This window comes from Aspergillus karnatakaensis, assembly GCF_047715665.1.
Source record: "Aspergillus karnatakaensis strain CBS 102800 unplaced genomic scaffold BJY04scaffold_66, whole genome shotgun sequence".
NCBI lineage: Eukaryota > Fungi > Ascomycota > Eurotiomycetes > Eurotiales > Aspergillaceae > Aspergillus > Aspergillus karnatakaensis.
The window spans coordinates 29,634-45,387 of record NW_027395778.1 but is presented as its reverse complement, the minus strand read 5'-3'; the positions used below and the strand labels follow the sequence as shown (position 1 = coordinate 45,387).

Sequence of the window (15,754 nt, the reverse complement as noted above, 5' to 3'; positions counted from 1 at the left end):
TTTCCTTTCTTTATTTCTTCCTTTCGTTACTGCCTTTCGCTTCTTGTGGATGCAGTCCTTGTAGTAGATACTGCTGTCTTGACCCTGTGTCTAGAAAAACATTTGTACAAGTAAATGAATCTGCGTACAGAATATACTACCCCTAAGCAAGTAGCAGTAAACAACATTTACAACTTCATTGACCGATGTCCCGACGCGACCCCCGGCAATTCCACCCCCCACGCAATGCGACAATCCCACCTCAGCGTCTCCTCAGTCACAGATGCACCCTCACCCACCCCCCGAGGATAAACAACATCCCTCCAAACCATATCGCCCACCCCCAACTCCCCCCCAAGAACCCACCTCCTCGCAACCTCCCCCGTAACCTTATCCCCATCCCTCCCAACATCAAGCACAAGCAACAGCCCCGCCAGAATCCAAGCAAGACTAAACATCGCCCGCCGCCCATCCGCCAACATACCCGCCGCATCTGTCTCCTTAAACCTCTTCTTAAACACCGCAAAGGCCTCACCCAACACCCTCTTCACATCCCCCTCAGGCACTAGCATGATAGTCCTCTCCACCCACCCCGCAAAAACCACAAAATTACCCTCCCTAAGCAAGAACCGCACCATCTCACTCGCAAGCACATTCGTCGTCCCCTCCCAGATACTATTCACCAGCGTATTCCGCAATATCCTCGAGATATTAAACTCCGGCTCGTCAGGCTCATCCATGTATCCGACCCCACCCAGTGCCTCTTGGCATTCCTGGATAGCGAGGATGGACATCTTGCTGATAACAGCCTTCGAGAGTGCCGTTAGAGTCCGGAAGACAATAGTCGCCTCGTTACCGGGTCGCGGGAGATGCGCCAGATGCAGATCTCCAGATGTGCTACCATTCGAAGAACGGGGGTGTGGGTGTGAACCATTCTCAACAACACCCATAACAGCAACGGTGAAAAATCCCAATTCCATACCCGCTCTATGTCGGCCCTCTAGATCTGCGAAAAGCCGTAAGTGCATCGGGATAAGCCACAACGGCTCGCCGACCGTCGTGCGTGTTTTCGCGAAGGATTTCGCGATGCTCAGTGCCCTTCGCCACGCGGAGAGAGAGCCAATGAATGTATGCGTGCGCGTGATATTCAGTAATGGTGCAATTGTCTGTACGCCCTTATCAACATCTCCAACTAAATGAGCACGCGCGTTGACGAGCTCCAGTTCAGCGGTGGGGAGTTCTTTCGTCCCGAGCTTGATTTTGAGCCGGTGGATGCGGATGCCGTTTGTTTTTTCGACTTCCTTGGTAGTATGGGCACCATTGTGAGAAGCGTCTGGGTCTGTGCTTCTGGTGGAGATACTCCGCCTCAGCGGCGCAAGAAACGTGCTTAGTCTCCCGCTCCCTTCTGTCTTTGCGAGGAGCAAGGCGACGTTTGCGTCTGTGGCTGAGGAGAAGAATTTAAAACCGTTGATTAGATATTCGCCGCTGCCGACGCCATCCTTCCCTATGTGGCTGGATGGGAGTGGAGAGTGAGATGCCCAAGTCTCGGTGTTCTGGACGTCACTCCCGCCTGCGCGCTCGGTCATCCACTGCCCGGATGTCCATGGTTCGGTCCGGGAGAGCAGGCGGGAGAGGGTTACTTGGAAGGGGTGGGCTGGTGGGAGGTTCTTGCGGGTGATTTCGGTGGTTAGGATGAGGGCTGCGCCGTCGGTCATGCTTATGGGGCAGGAGGCTAGGCCCGAGGAGGGGGAGAAGAGGTAGTTTCTAGCCGGGAGTGTTAGATAGTGTTAATGATATGGGGATGCGAAGATGGACATACACAGCGTATTGTGCAAGTCTCCTTTCATTGCCGTAGGTGTCTTCGTATCCTAGCGAGACGACACTGTTGTCATGGTCAATACCGTATGAACGCTATCCTTTGGCTTTAGGAGACAACAAACCCGTGACTTGCACCCCAGGTCTGTAGTCTCTTCCATCCCTCGCTGGTGACGAGTCTATCGACGTCGTATTGTTCGCCCCAGACGTTGTAGGTCTTGACGTACGGCTGGTTGCGCTCCGCGTCGGCGCTCCATCCTCGGATTTGGGGGGAGATGGCTTCGGCGCCGAGGCGGGTGAGCTGGGGTTCGAGGTTTTGGAGGTGGTGAGATGGAAGATACCCTGTGAAGCTCTAATATTAATATTGAGCAAGAGGCTACAGGTGAGCGAGAGATATACATTCTAGGAGCCGACGCAAACTCGGATCGGTGGTATATGTGTTCTCCAGTGGTGCCGGTCTGGTGATGTGGCCGGTGTTTGCTGTTGCGGGGGGCATTTTAGGCGTCATGTATTGGATGATATATTGATAATATGGTTCTTAACACTGAAAGGCTGTAGAAAGACTCGTGGCAAGTAAAGTTGAAGAGTATTTGAGGAGGCCTCGGTGATTTGACGCCGACACGAGGCCAGGCTGGGGACCGAGGCTATCCGCGCGGGGGGAGGGGTTGATCTTCTAATCAGTTACATCCATTGCACATTACACCTGCGACCCACGGCTGAGAGTCTCTGAGACCTTGGTCAAAATCACTAAACGGAAACTGTCGCTTCCGCTCTGACTACCTTTAGGGTAGAACGATAAGAGGAGGCTGACTCTGCCTGCCAAGCTAGCTCTAACGTGATCTTGGACAACGATTGAGGATCTCAATCCATCTACCATCAGCGCGCTAACTTCTATGGTCTCTAGAGCACTTTTCTAGGGTCGCATATGATGCGGCTCAACTGGCATAAGCACACTGTGTTAGGGGCACTAGTAAGCAAATACACCAGGCTCAGCCTCTGGCGGCGGGTGATGCAGCCGGATAGGGCCTAGAGAGCAGGTAGGGAGATACTGACAACCAGGGCAATGGAAAATGATTGGAGAAGAATAAGAATTTGGATAAATGAAAGGAATATATCCAAGCGCCTTGGCCATTTGGTCAATTCAGCCGCAGCCTCGCGCGAACAGTACACCAAACAGGCCTCAAAGCTACAAGAATGTCAAGTCTCTGCACCCCCCAATGGCATCGTCTTCATCCCCCCGGTATTTCTAGCACCCATCACTCGTCGCCCAAACCATTACTTGACGCCCAAGCATAAACCATATAACCATGAAGCTGTTGATTCTCCTCGCCCTTCTCCTTCTACCTGCCATCAGAGCCTCGCCGGCCCCGGCCCCGGCCCCAGCCCCAGCCCCAGCTGCAAGCGCAGGTGACCCGCGTCAACCACAACCACCCGAAGAAGACCCTACAGCTGCACCCGGTGCAGGGGCCCTAGGTGGCCACCAAATCACCGACCCCGCCCGCCTCGCAACCCTTTACGAACTACACAGGCAAACCCTCGAAGCCCTGAACACCAACGCCGCCATCCCCGTCGACCACACAATGCTCGCGAATCTGAGCATCCACGATCACGATGGCAACCCCGCCAAGCGCCACCAAGTCCTCGGCCTGCTCGGCGTCCATATCATCGCTAACCTGGGCGCAGAGAACCTCGTGAAAGTCCTCGACGCACTGCTGCAGCTCTTCACGTCGGATGATATCATCTGGGAGAGCCGGGAGAACTGCCGCGCGAGCTTCCGCACGCAGGGGGGCGGGAATGAGCGGTTGAGGACGTATGCGCGGGGGAAGGGGGATGCGACGGGGGATGAGAGGATGGAGTGAGTGCATCATTTCTAGTTTTGGGTCAGCTTCTCCTTCAGATAATACATATCTTGTCTTGTGTTCCTCTCTATCTGTTTGTTTGTTTAGGTGGGTGGTTGGAAAGGAGTGGGTGAATTTGAACTCGGTTGTGGCTAACACGCACGTACCGCACAGCGTGGGCTGGAATAACCCCGAGACCACGAATCCGCCGGTTCATTTCTTCGAAGGAGACGATGCGATTGGGTTGTATAGTGTGCAGTTCACGGGGACCGATGAGGTTGCGTGGGATGGCATCCCCGGTACGAAGGAGTGTAGCTTCCAGGGGCTGTGTAATCCACAGTATATTTTTTATCACAAGGGGTATAGGGTTGTGTTGAATACATGGGGTGAGTGCTTACTTCTGCAGGTTCTCTTATTCTTTCTTCTTTTGAACAGTGCTTACGCGGATGGGTGCTAGAATCTCAAGGCAGCAGGGCGGCATGCCAGTACTCTGACGGCGAGGACTGTCGCGGATTGTGCTTCTCCGGCGTGAAAGACCAGTTCAGCACAGGTGGTGTTGTCTGGGGTGGGGATTGTGCGATTCCTTGTATCGACGATGAGCCGGATGACTATGAGGTTCTTCCGAATGAGAGGGCGAAGTTTATGGTTGTTGGTGATTCACTGTCGCATGGGATGGAGGATGATTGGACGTGGCGGTATAGACTTAGTCAGTGGTGTACGTTGTGTCTACCTTCGCGTTTCATATCATCTTCAAGATGGCAAAGGGTGCTAATATATCTATCAGTGGATAACAACGGCTACGTCCACGAGTTCGTTGGCCCCTGGAAAGGGACGTTCGGGAACCGTGAGCTATCGGAATCTCAGCCTGATGCACCGTTGTGGCCTGGTGAGAAAGCACCCGAACCTCAAAACATCGTTGGTGGCTATGCCAGTGGCGTTAAGTCGAGCTTCAGGGACTCCGGCCACGCCTCTAAATGGGGTCGACAGGCTGCACAGTCCCGGCACACGATAAAGGAGTGGGTTGCCGAGTATCAACCGACGCACCTGCTAGTGCTACTCGGCTTCAATGACCTTGGGTGGTGGGTAAGTGATGTCGATGGGTTGATCGGGGATATGGGGAATCTGGTCAACGAGGCCCGGGCAGCAAAAAAGGATATCAAAATCTTGGTTGGGAACGTCATTCACCGAACATTCCTTGGCCACCGGCAGGATCTGGTGGATGATACCAATCGGTACAACGTCGAGCTCAAGGGTAGGATGGAGGATTGGTATCGTGAGGGTGCGCCGCTAGAATATGTGGATGTCAACACTGAGTATAACTGCCGGCCCACGGGTGGCTGTCCGGATGCGTATGATGGGCTCCATCCGAATGCGCGAGGGGAGTATCACATTGCGCAGGCCTTCGCTCGGGTCCTACAGCAACACTTTGGCTTTGCAGGGAAACCATTCGAGGTCCCGGGCAACATCGAGGGAAGGCCGGTCAGTCCGCCCGGTGATGTCTCAACAACAGCATGGCCTGAGGGCTTGCTCACAACGTGGAATCCGGTGGAAAATGCTCGTGGCTATGAGATCCGGTCCCGAGTAAAAGGTGCTCCTGGCTGGTGGTCCGAGGGTGCTGTGTACCCGGCCACCCATGGCAGCTGGTCACCCTGGGTAATCAACGGGCAAACGTGGGAGTATCAGGTTCGCACCAGGGGAGATGGTAATGAACGGTCTTCCTGGTCAGGATTTGGCTCCGCGACAGCCAATGTCAAGACCGCGCCGGGTCCGCCCAATATTATCGTTGAGCCACAGGGCACAAGCGTGCGGGTGCGGTGGGATCCGACCCCCGGGTTCTTTGTTAACCAATACGCGGTCTTGGTCTGGGATAGAACGATCGAAGGCGCGTGGGTTGAGATCCACCCAACAAAAGACACAAGTATTGTGATCCCAGGACTGGCCTCCGGCAATCAATACAGAGTCTGGGTAGCGACCTATGTGACCATGATCGGTAGTCTAACCAGACAAGCCGTCGCGGCCGGCGGGCTCCCTGCAGAAGGGCGCGGTTTCATCGCGGGGCGTGGGGCGCCAGCACCGCCCACGGGTCTTCGTGCCACGAATCTTGACGCAACAACCGTAAGGCTCCATTGGAATGGTGTCTCCGGTGCCTCGGGGTATGCTATCTTTACCCGGAACCTCTGGGAAAACACACCATTGAGGCGCGATGGTACGACCACAGGGACATCACACGAGGTCCACTTTTTGTTCCCCGGGAACTGGTACCATGAGTTCTGCGTTGTGTCGTATAATGGCAATCTGGAGACAGCGCCTATTGTTTGTGTGGTTCCGCCAGTTTGCTGTGGGTATGAAAAGAGGGATACGGTCGAGGGGACACGGGAGTATGCCGTTGCGCAGAACACGAGTATTTCGCCTAATCGGACAAGCTTCATCGAGGATGAGGAACTTCAAGAACTGTTTGCGATGTATCAGAAGACACTAAAGTTCGGGTCTCTTGAGGAATGGTTGGAGCCAGGAGGAAGTGCATAGGGTCGTTGTTCATGATGGGTTTGGGAGGGTTAACTAGTTCTGAATTTCAGCAGCCTGTAGAAATTGTTCTTACTCATTTAGGTGCGGCCCTTGAAAAAACAAATATGAATGGCATAGATTGCTTGGAGAGTAGTGATTGTCCAAAATTGCAGGGGCATTGTAGGATATGATCTACCACGGTCTGCATTAGACTTCATGATCTTGTTGCATTACCAGGACACCGTACCTCGATTTTATGCACGTCTTAGAGAAGCCAATATGCCATTCCGGATACTAGAATAGACAACGCCTTGATGGGCTCTCCAGAGGAAGCTGCCACTAGTCTTACTACTACTACTACTACAAAAAAAAAAAAAAAAAACACATTCATTCATTCAGTTACATGCTGACCCTCCTTCTGACCCTCGGGCCTTTTTCCGACACAACCTCCAACATCGTTTCAGTCATAACAACCCTCCTGGGGGGGTCTTGCACAGCAATTCCACCGCGTGACATATACGCACTCTCCTCGGAGCCAAAATAACTCTCACCCGCCAATTGCAAATCAGGCAGAAACCCCCCTTGATGAGCCGGAGTCCGCAACAGCGCCAACAGCCGGTTCAAGACGCCAAACTCTATCTTCGTTTTTAGAGTCTGTTCAAAACACTTGTACGCTGTGGAGACCCGCCCCGGCACACTGAAGGTCGTGATCAGGATGAATGCGTCGAGCACAATAATGGCAAGACTCATGATGATCAGGTGGATCAGAACACGACATCCATCCCCACGCTTTATCACCCGTATAGCATCCAGGTACTTTAACGCCTCAACGATATACAGGCCGCATAAAAAGGTCTCGCGAGCCACATTGGCTATCGTTGCGATCCTGATAGTGGGAATTCGTATGGGGAGGAAGGCGGGATGGACCGCCGCCGAACCACATAGCACCACGAACAGTGGGACAAGAATGAGGACGGACGTCACGATGATCATCCAGAGAATAAACCGCAGTAGGGATCAGTTTTGCGTTAGGAGATTGACGCGCGAGTAGAGAGTGAGAACTTGCGCTGTTGCCAGGTGGCTGCCGGCCCAGACCATTCGGCCGGTTTCTGCGTAAATCATGGTGGATGTGTAGGCGGCGTTCGCAGTTGTTGCGACGAGGGTGCACCAGAAGTACAGGCCATGTTGGCGTTTGAAAAAGATGAAGATGTAGCAGAAGAGCTCGACGATATTCCACACTGCAAGGGCGTAGAGTGAGACGGCGAGGAACTGCAGGGCTCCAGTGGTAGGTGTTATCAGGCTGATGGGGGATTCCGTGGACTTTGAATCAAGTGGACCTGGCGACGAGCCCATGGTGCGAGGACAAATTCGCCGAGTTGTAGGTGAGCGAGCAGGCTGGTTTGAGTAAACATGCGTGTGACACGCAGATAAAGAGCTGTGGAAAAGGTCGTGTAATTAGGGCGACATTTTGGATTCAGGATCGGCGGGCATGCTGCATTCTATTTGTCAAGGTCAATCTTCTTGCTTGATATCAACAAAGGTGGTGGAGCATTTGGTTGCGTTGAGAACAAAGAACGTTTTTCCGCTGCCGGCTCGGGATGGATCGCCTCCACCGTAGTCGTCGGGTTGACTGGTCACTGTAGACTTTCTGAAATGGACTGTTGTGCTGGTCAGAGCCGTAGAAACATGTGTGTCTCGTATCTAATTCCACCACACAAGGGGCGAGGATCTAAAGGAAAAATGCCACGATCTTACCGCTACGTTGTGGACACAGGTTCGTCAGTGTCAGCTTCGTAACAGAAACGTAACAGAAACCCTACCTAGCTATATTGACAATCGTGATCACTTGCTGTGTGGCAGGTGCATTGGTCAAGACAAGTGCGAACCTTACGCCAGAGATGCGTCTTTGAGCAGGTAAGCAAGCATACTGCTCCCAAGTCTGCTCTGTCTGAAGAATGTAAAGCAAGCCGTCGGGAGCGAGTCTCACCCGTCCCCGGGAGATCCAGGAATTAATCCCGGATGCCCGGGCCAAAGAAACAACAGGGGTTTCCTCATGGCGCAGCTGGTGGATTTGTAAGGTGTCGAATCTGAACGAGCCTGTGACCATTTCTGAAGATTTGGAGACCCTCAAGCAAAAGGAAGAACACAATAAGCCATGAAACAGTATCTCCTCTCGTAAGAAGTTTCCGATTACGAAGCAGTAAAATCACCAGCAACTGACTGTATCCCACTCTTATTATCATCTGGCTCGACAACCCTGGCGGCCTTGGCTCAGATGGAGCAGCATTGCGTAGAAGGACATGGGGGGAGAAGCCCTGTGTGGCGCCATTTCCTGTGCAATACTCGAATTATCGAATAGGTCCATGGCTGATCGTGATGGCCTTCGTGGTTGGGCGTAAGACAGAGGTCTGCAACGACCAGAAAGACGGGGCTCGGTGTTCGACATATCGGCGGCCCGACCCTCCCTTCATTCCGACGGGGCGTAGTCTAATTTCCCGGAATAGCTAGCGCAGACGATGGGATGAGTCTGTTTGACTGTGATAGGCCGAGAGAGGGCTCGGGGGCTAAAGCAAAGAGCGGTGGTTGGCTCACATTTGTGGTCGGATGCATTGCAGACAAAGAAGATGACCCTACTCTTCCCCACCAAAGTGGTAAAGATTGGTGGCAGTGGACGGCAGGGATATTGATCGTCGTGAAACGACGGTTCGATGTCGGTCACTGCCTCATCCGCTGCTGCTCCGATTAAGTTTGTGACGGGCATACGCCGTGAAAACTATGTAAGCAGTTTGTGTAGCTTCTACATGAACAACTATTGTGATGAGGCTCCAGTACTTCTGTAAACTGTGGAGTGTACGGAGTATCTCAAGGACTGTCCTACCCTCTTGACGCAAGAACGGCAACACGAATTGTGCTAGAATTCTCACAGCAAAGGCTATATTTGCCATGGTGGGTTTCCGCCAGTGCGAGATTGTATTCTTCCTCCACTAATCTCAACAGCATCTATATAAAGGTCTACGGCTCATAGACTATGTCCTTAGGTAGCCACTCCGCTCTACTCAATACGGTGTACAAAACTTTAATAATCAGCGAATTGAAGCCTCCCCTAGGTAAGTCACGAATCTCTACACCACTAAGCCGGCCCCATGTGTTTGTCTTGGTCCACACCTACTGTAAACGTACTGACATATAGAACCACGACGCGTACCAGATGACCAAGTCATGGGGACTCTACAGATTCGGCTGGCCTCCCGGAAAGCTAAGTGTCTTGCTTAAGCTGACCGGTTTGGATACCCCGCGATGCTCTAGCAGTTTGCAGGGTTCCAAGTACCTCCTCCAAAACGGCTATTTCATCCCGAAGCGCCATCCGTTTTTTATTGATCTCCTGTGGTTCCCCAGCCACCAGCTGTAGTGTATTCGCGTCGATGGCGGCGACTATGTCGAATGTAAAAATCTGCTCCCTCAGGCCCTTCATAATAAGACCTTCGATGATCAGTGCGTTGACATAGCCGACGAAACTGAATACAGTCATCTAAAAGACACTTAGTACTTTTGTCGCAATTCTGTCCTAGTTGATGGATATACTGACCTTGTAATACATTGCTTGATGGTAGTTGACCCGTTTCGCAGCGTCGATTTCAGCCTTGGTACCCGGGGATATGGGATCTCCTCTGTCATGGGAATGGTTCCAGACAAGTCGCACAGCATCAATTAGCGGCTTGGGAAATGGAGTCTTCAAGCACTGCGTCAGGATCTTAGCCGCAAGATCATGGTCGACAAACTGGTTAGAGTAGTCGGCTAACCCTGCTGTGTTTCCCGAGACAACCAAGTCGAGGAAGTGCCGGACGTGTGTATCGTTGATAGAAATGATGTTCTCAAACGCTGTTCGGGTCCATTCGAGTAGACTGTCCACGTTGCTAGAATCTGTCTCCGATACCGGGAAAAAGTCGGGATATGTGTCTAGGAACACATGGCCTTCCTTTCTGTGGCACTCAAGGAGCTCTTCGAGTCGGTCGTAGGAAGCCGTGCGAAGATTCTCAAGTCGCGGACCTATGATAAATTCCTTTATACCAGAGCGCACCTGCTTTTGATCTGGCAAGTAATAGTTCAGGGTCTCCTCAATAAAGTCTTCGACTGCTTCCCACACTATGCTCAAATGCGTTTTCGCCAGTGGATCCCACCTCTCGGTCTGTTTATGGAAGACCGCAATGAAGAAATCAAAGCTGACTTCACTACGAGGGTTCTTTCCCAACCATTCCCTATGGCGCTCCCGCAGCTCACTTTCATACGCCATGGTGCTGATAGCAGTGGGCATGTCTAGCTCAAAGTAGCGACTGTAGATTGCCTCTGGCAAGAAGGTTATACGGCTCCGGGGACTTGTGTGAGTGACTTCTTCGTCCCTCTGGTGATCATTCGCGATATTAGTCCCATGTTCATCTAAAGTTCCAGGATCACTAGCGCCATCGACGGAGGGGGCTTCGTTCTCGATCAAGTCTTCATGCTCATCTTCAGGAATATCGGAAAGATCAGATTCTCGAATATCCGAGTCGGAACGCTCGTACGGTTGCTCTGTGAGAGAATCATCGATGACAGTGCTCGGCCCATGATGTCGCATCGCCTTGGAAAAAGCAAGGTTCATTTCTCTAACCGTTGCCTGCAGCTTTCGCTTGTTGAATGCTCTGTCGTCGTATCGACCGAAGAATTTCAAGTCTTTGGAGTAAATGGGGTAGCTAGCAGCCTCCGCCAGCGCTACAAACTCCACGGCTTGTTTCAACAAGTATTGTCTTTGCTCCCACTCCGTCGTTCTTGCGGGAGGCAAGCGGTTAAACTCAGCCCTGTGACGCTCCTTTTCCTTCTTGACTTGATCTATCAGCTTGGGGAGATTGTCAAAGACGGCGGCCAACAACAGCCTTCTGAGCTTTTCTCGGAGTCGAACGACGCCCCAACTATCGGGTGGCAGGACTGCGAACTTGTTTTCAAAGATTGTCCGCTCATTCTCGTCGCGCTCCTTGAAACTCATCTTTTTGGGATTCTCTCCCGATCGGTTTATCAGGAAATGCCAGCCCAAATCGCAGTGTTTCTCCAGCTGGCGACTATACAGTTTCTCCGCCTGGTCGACATTACCTTTCACATCTAGGTGCGTCAGAATACCCATTATTCGCTTGACTCCGAGATTGCGGATTAAGGCTGGCGCCGTGTATGTTGCATAGTCCACGGCTCCAGAACAAACAAGCAGGATTATGCTCCTGGGGTCTTGTGCATATCGCTTTGTGATTCGCCGGACTAGTTTGACGTCCTCTATAGTTTGATCGCCGATTGGAGAGGTGAAAATCCCAGGGAGATCCAATAATGTCAAATCCACAAGGTGCGGCCCGTGGTGAACAATGTGCAGAGTGTCGTCGGTGAAGTGGAGGCCATTGTCCGTGTTGGCTTCGTCGTTGATCGGGACTCCAATCACGCCGGAAGCCTCGGCGATGTATGGCGATATATCAAGATTATCTCCCGTTGCAGTGACCTCTCTGTGGTAAGCTTGCATCCTCGCGATTGCTGCCTGGTCATTTTCTCTGATTGTACCTGGCACGATCTTGATCGAGAGCCGTGGTTGTGAAGAGCGCCGCATGACAAGTTCGATCGGGAACCGCGTGCATACGCCTGTCCCAACGGGGAATGAAATTTGGGCTATGGACTCGAGGACAGAGCTCTTGCCAGAACTTTGTTCCCCCACAACCAGGAGCTGTGGGATAGGTATCTCATTGGTCTTGATACGAAGTCGTCGAAGCTTATCGATCGCGTCAAATAAGGGCTTGGTGTCGATTTGCTGAAGATCAAGTTCACTTAGAGCAGTTGCCATTGTGTCCACAGAATCCACAGCTCAGTGTGTTTGGGGGAACCTGCCTGAGCGTTGTTCGAACTTCCAACTTATACCCGCCCCTTAACAAATTTCAGGACCTAGGGGCTGCTCTGTGCCACGTATGATCGGGCTGTTTGCTAGTTCTATCCCTATTAGCGCCTGTTGGCTGCCATCGGCCTTGCTCAACCAAGCGAGTCTTTCCAGGGGGCGCAACCAGCATCGGACGTGTCGGGATATTACTGGATGTATTTGACCCTTTGCGATTCAACCTACATTAGTCCTTCAATATCGGTCCAATACATCTTGGCCGCAGACAAAACCCCTGTTCTGTGATATGGGCAGATCTTGTACATGAATGGTTGGCATGATAGCGCCGGCAACTCTAGATCTTAGTTGCTTTTTCTGTTGAGCCATACAGAGGTACCAGTACGCTGCTCGATGAGAATTTTTACCTCGCTTTGGTTTGTGCAAGCGCTTACTCCTGCTGGCGGCAATAATCTTACCTCCTGCAAAGATGAATAGGCAATCACCTATGCCATCAAGCTCGGTGGTCTATTCATCGCAAGAGACAGATACGGAACCTCAGCATCAATCTACTCATGGCATTGATCATTGTGAACGACCTTGTGCCTTTCATACAAGTAACCAGATATCGATGATGCGTTAATTTCAAGTGGTTGGAGGGTGTTTTTATAACCGAACCCAGATATCAAGACTAACAGGATCCTATTAGACGTCGCACAAAGAGCCCCAAATCGATATCTGGAAATAGCCTATTGGCATTCCCCCTGAAGGCCTCAACCTCGAAGCGGTCCTCGCCTCGAGCCAGCGACGAAATCCAATACCACCATCCCCTCGAAACAAGCATGCGTTCAACATACTCTGCAAAGGTATATCTCATCTCGAACAACTGCTCGCCACAATAATGATAAGCGACAAAGTCCGAAAACTTGCCCTTCCGTCCCTTCTTCGGCCCGATAAACACAGCACAAGCCTCGGGCACGAAATAATCGACAGGTTTAATGTGCCGATACGCCACGCGCCAGCTATTCCCATCACTCTCTGGTTCTGACTCCGGTCGCTTTTCACCCTCCTCCAAATACGGCGGGTCGCTTGGATCGTACTCTTCAGCCTCCTCCTCGGTATCATCAGGAAACCACAGAGATCCCTCCCAGCCGCCGAAGATTTCAGTAATGGGCAGAATATTTACGTATCCCTGCGGAACCCAATCCTTGTACAAGGCTTGATTGTGACTTCTCATCTCGTCATATCCCTCAGGGAGAATTGAGGGCCCGGTATATTTCCACTCGAGCTTGAAGTAACCCACTTGCTGATAGAATTCCTGCAGGCCGAGAGGTAGGTAGCCCTCTGCGGCCTTGTGAGCTCGTTGGATGTCACGCGTTGTGACCTTAGGCCCGATCTCAGCGATTGTCACGGTGATGTTCGGGTCGGACTTTAATGAGTCGACCATTGCCTCGAGGCGCGCGGCGAGATTTGGAAGAATTGGCTCGGACATTTTTCACCAGCAATATCGGGAAGTGGGTGTAATATGTGCTGTGTTTGGTCGAAGGTTTTTGTTTCAGAGTAGCGACCGCATGGGGTGCACGAGGCATCTTATAGCCGTGTCGAGCGACAAAATACGAGATGGATCGCCTCGTATCCGGGCGGCTAGCCACCTGTACCTTTTTTCTAACTCGCTTGAGAAGGAGGCGAAAGGTCCTGTCACCTGTGGGATTGGTGCGTTTGTCCTAGGCCCATTACCTTTAAATCTAGAGTGTTGCTACGACATGCAGCAATATAATCATTTCGCGAGCAACCGGTGCGCCTCTCGGGTAAATGCAAGGACCAGCAGTCACACAACTGCTGGCTGGAGAGCCACTGACCGTGAGCATTGCAGGCACCACTATTCCTCCTCATCTCCGTGTACATCAAAAGTCCCCAAAGAATGCCACTCCACATTGTGGATCAAGACCCGACTCGCTCGATTATTTCCGACTTAGGACTAGCGTCATCTCTCACTTGGAGCAACTTTCTGGATCAGCCTCATCTGCGTTCGAGAACCTCCCCCTACCAGCAGTAGACATGACTGCCAACAAAGCCCTTGGGCCATTAGACAAACGGAAGAGAGTCACCCGCTGTCAAGCATGTGCAGCCCGCAAGATCCGCGTACGTTCGCACTGATCCCCTCGACGACAGCTCTAATCATCATATTGTGAAGTGCTCCGGTGGAGTTCCCTGCGCCTACTGTGTCAAAAGCAACCAAATCTGCCAAAAGCAAGAGCCAAGAGAAGCCGAGACGGAGTCAGTCTTTGTCTATCACAGCCAGAAGCCGACGCACACTAGCCGATCTGTCGTCAGGGCTGAACGGAGAACGACCGAACCGCCCCCCTTGCAGACATTGGAGGACTCGGAGGTTCGGTTTCAGAACTACTCAATGGCGCTGCTTGCGCATAACCGATTCACACACGACCATGCGGCTCTTACGGCACAGATCCTACCTCTGTTGCAAACGTCATTACTTTTCAGTTCCGCTGTCAAAGCGGTCGGCGCTTTGAGTGCTTCACGCCATGGTTCGGTCTGTAAGGGCAATGACACCGGACGGGGATCAGCGATTTGTACTGCATTTACTGCGTACTCCACAAGCATCAGTGCACTGCAGTTGGCCCTCACGGACCCGGGAATCGCGGAAAGAGACGACGTGCTGTGGGGGACGTTTTTTTTGGGCTTATTCGAGGTACTTCACTACATTCCTTTGACGGTACTTTTGTCTAATAACTTTGCGTAGCTGATGTTCGATTCATCTGGGGAAGGATGGGCACAGCATATGCTATCCGGAACATCAAAGCTCCTCCAGCTTGCCGGACCAAAAAGCACAATGAGTGATTCACGAAGAATCTTCTTCGAAGTCTTTCGTGTTCTCGAAGCTAGTAGAGCGATAATTTATGGCGAGAGTACTATTTTGTCTGACCATGGGTGGATGAATAGGCAACGTCCTGCCTTGTCAATGACAACGGGTAGCTGGAACGGGATGGACGAGATTTTACGTCTTATGATTGAGGTGTCTACGTTTAGTGTCCGATGAGTCTCTTGGCCGGTCTCGTCCCCAGTCTATTGATTCAGAGTATAGCTTTTTTGAAAGGATTACAGAGTTAGCCGATCGCGACAACCTTTCCCTCGTCGACGATCTGGGACGGCAGGGACAGGAGATGCAATTCTCAATCTACGCATGGCACCATCAAGCAATAGTCCACCTGCAATCAGAAATAGCTGTGGACTGTGAGTTATACTTAGCAATGGCATCCTGCCATGCACTGGTCATCTTTCTCTCTAACAACTACGGTTACTATGACTTCTGGCAGGGAAGAGCGGCGCCACGCCTATCACCAGAGGAACAAAGCTACCATGTCGCGTGTATCCTTCAGTATGCGCAGCATCTCGTGACAAGTTCGACGGTTTCAAGTGTGTTACTTCTCTTCCCTCTTCGCGTCGCTGGGACACAGGCAGAAGGGCCGATGCGAGAAGTGATTCTGGGTCTCCTCGACTATATTTTGGCCCAAGGGTTTGTCGTGGCGAGGAGGATTAAGGATGACCTCCATGAAGTATGGGAGTATAACGATAGTCTACGTTTCGACATGGATACATTCATTACCTGATTGACTAAGTTCAGCTCACTGGAGTCCCCACTCTATATCTTCGCTAGACCCACCTGTTCCCAAAAGCGTAATCATCGAACGCGGTGCCACTTTTCCAGGTAACTATACCATGGCAT

At 51.9% G+C, this 15,754-nt stretch overlaps 6 protein-coding genes across 6 annotated transcripts; 3 read left to right on the top strand and 3 right to left on the bottom strand.

The window, feature by feature from the left end:
* Window positions 1-167: 167 nt before the first annotated feature.
* On the bottom strand, window positions 168-2,302 carry BJY04DRAFT_231527 (putative acyl-CoA dehydrogenase; the record flags this gene model as incomplete). The annotated part of the gene is made up of 4 exons (XM_073719558.1): window positions 168-1,743; window positions 1,799-1,861; window positions 1,920-2,136; window positions 2,194-2,302. The coding sequence occupies 4 exons, from the start codon at window positions 2,300-2,302 to the stop codon at window positions 168-170; spliced, it is 1,965 nt and encodes a 654-aa protein (XP_073566308.1).
* Window positions 2,303-3,101: 799 nt separating this feature from the next.
* Window positions 3,102-6,216, top strand: BJY04DRAFT_231525 (uncharacterized protein; the record flags this gene model as incomplete). Its single annotated transcript, XM_073719557.1, has 8 exons — window positions 3,102-3,201; window positions 3,244-3,649; window positions 3,807-4,018; window positions 4,090-4,347; window positions 4,417-4,445; window positions 4,497-5,213; window positions 5,244-6,010; window positions 6,056-6,216. The coding sequence occupies 8 exons, from the start codon at window positions 3,102-3,104 to the stop codon at window positions 6,156-6,158; spliced, it is 2,592 nt and encodes an 863-aa protein (XP_073566307.1). The 3' UTR covers window positions 6,159-6,216.
* Window positions 6,217-6,565: 349 nt separating this feature from the next.
* BJY04DRAFT_199764 (uncharacterized protein) lies at window positions 6,566-7,273 on the top strand. Its single transcript, XM_073712826.1, has one exon. It carries the CDS (start codon window positions 6,853-6,855, stop codon window positions 7,186-7,188), a length of 336 nt encoding a protein of 111 aa, XP_073566306.1. The 5' UTR covers window positions 6,566-6,852; the 3' UTR covers window positions 7,189-7,273.
* A 2,120-nt stretch (window positions 7,274-9,393) lies between these two features.
* On the bottom strand, window positions 9,394-11,985 carry BJY04DRAFT_222970 (dynamin family protein; the record flags this gene model as incomplete). The annotated part of the gene is made up of 2 exons (XM_073717557.1): window positions 9,394-9,666; window positions 9,724-11,985. The coding sequence occupies 2 exons, from the start codon at window positions 11,983-11,985 to the stop codon at window positions 9,394-9,396; spliced, it is 2,535 nt and encodes an 844-aa protein (XP_073566305.1).
* Window positions 11,986-12,686: 701 nt separating this feature from the next.
* Window positions 12,687-13,544, bottom strand: BJY04DRAFT_199763 (uncharacterized protein). Its single transcript, XM_073712825.1, has one exon. It carries the CDS (start codon window positions 13,499-13,501, stop codon window positions 12,701-12,703), a length of 801 nt encoding a protein of 266 aa, XP_073566304.1. The 5' UTR covers window positions 13,502-13,544; the 3' UTR covers window positions 12,687-12,700.
* Window positions 13,545-15,278: 1,734 nt separating this feature from the next.
* On the top strand, window positions 15,279-15,638 carry BJY04DRAFT_222968 (uncharacterized protein; the record flags this gene model as incomplete). Its single annotated transcript, XM_073717556.1, has 1 exon — window positions 15,279-15,638. One exon carries the CDS (start codon window positions 15,279-15,281, stop codon window positions 15,636-15,638), a length of 360 nt encoding a protein of 119 aa, XP_073566303.1.
* Between the last annotated feature and the right edge of the window lie 116 nt (window positions 15,639-15,754).

Excerpts from the sequence above, each read along its gene's own strand:
- BJY04DRAFT_199764 (XM_073712826.1), top strand. The coding sequence starts at position 6,853 with ATGAATGCGTCGAGCACAATAATGGCAAGACTCATGATGATCAGGTGG.
- BJY04DRAFT_199763 (XM_073712825.1), bottom strand. The coding sequence starts at position 13,501 with ATGTCCGAGCCAATTCTTCCAAATCTCGCCGCGCGCCTCGAGGCAATG.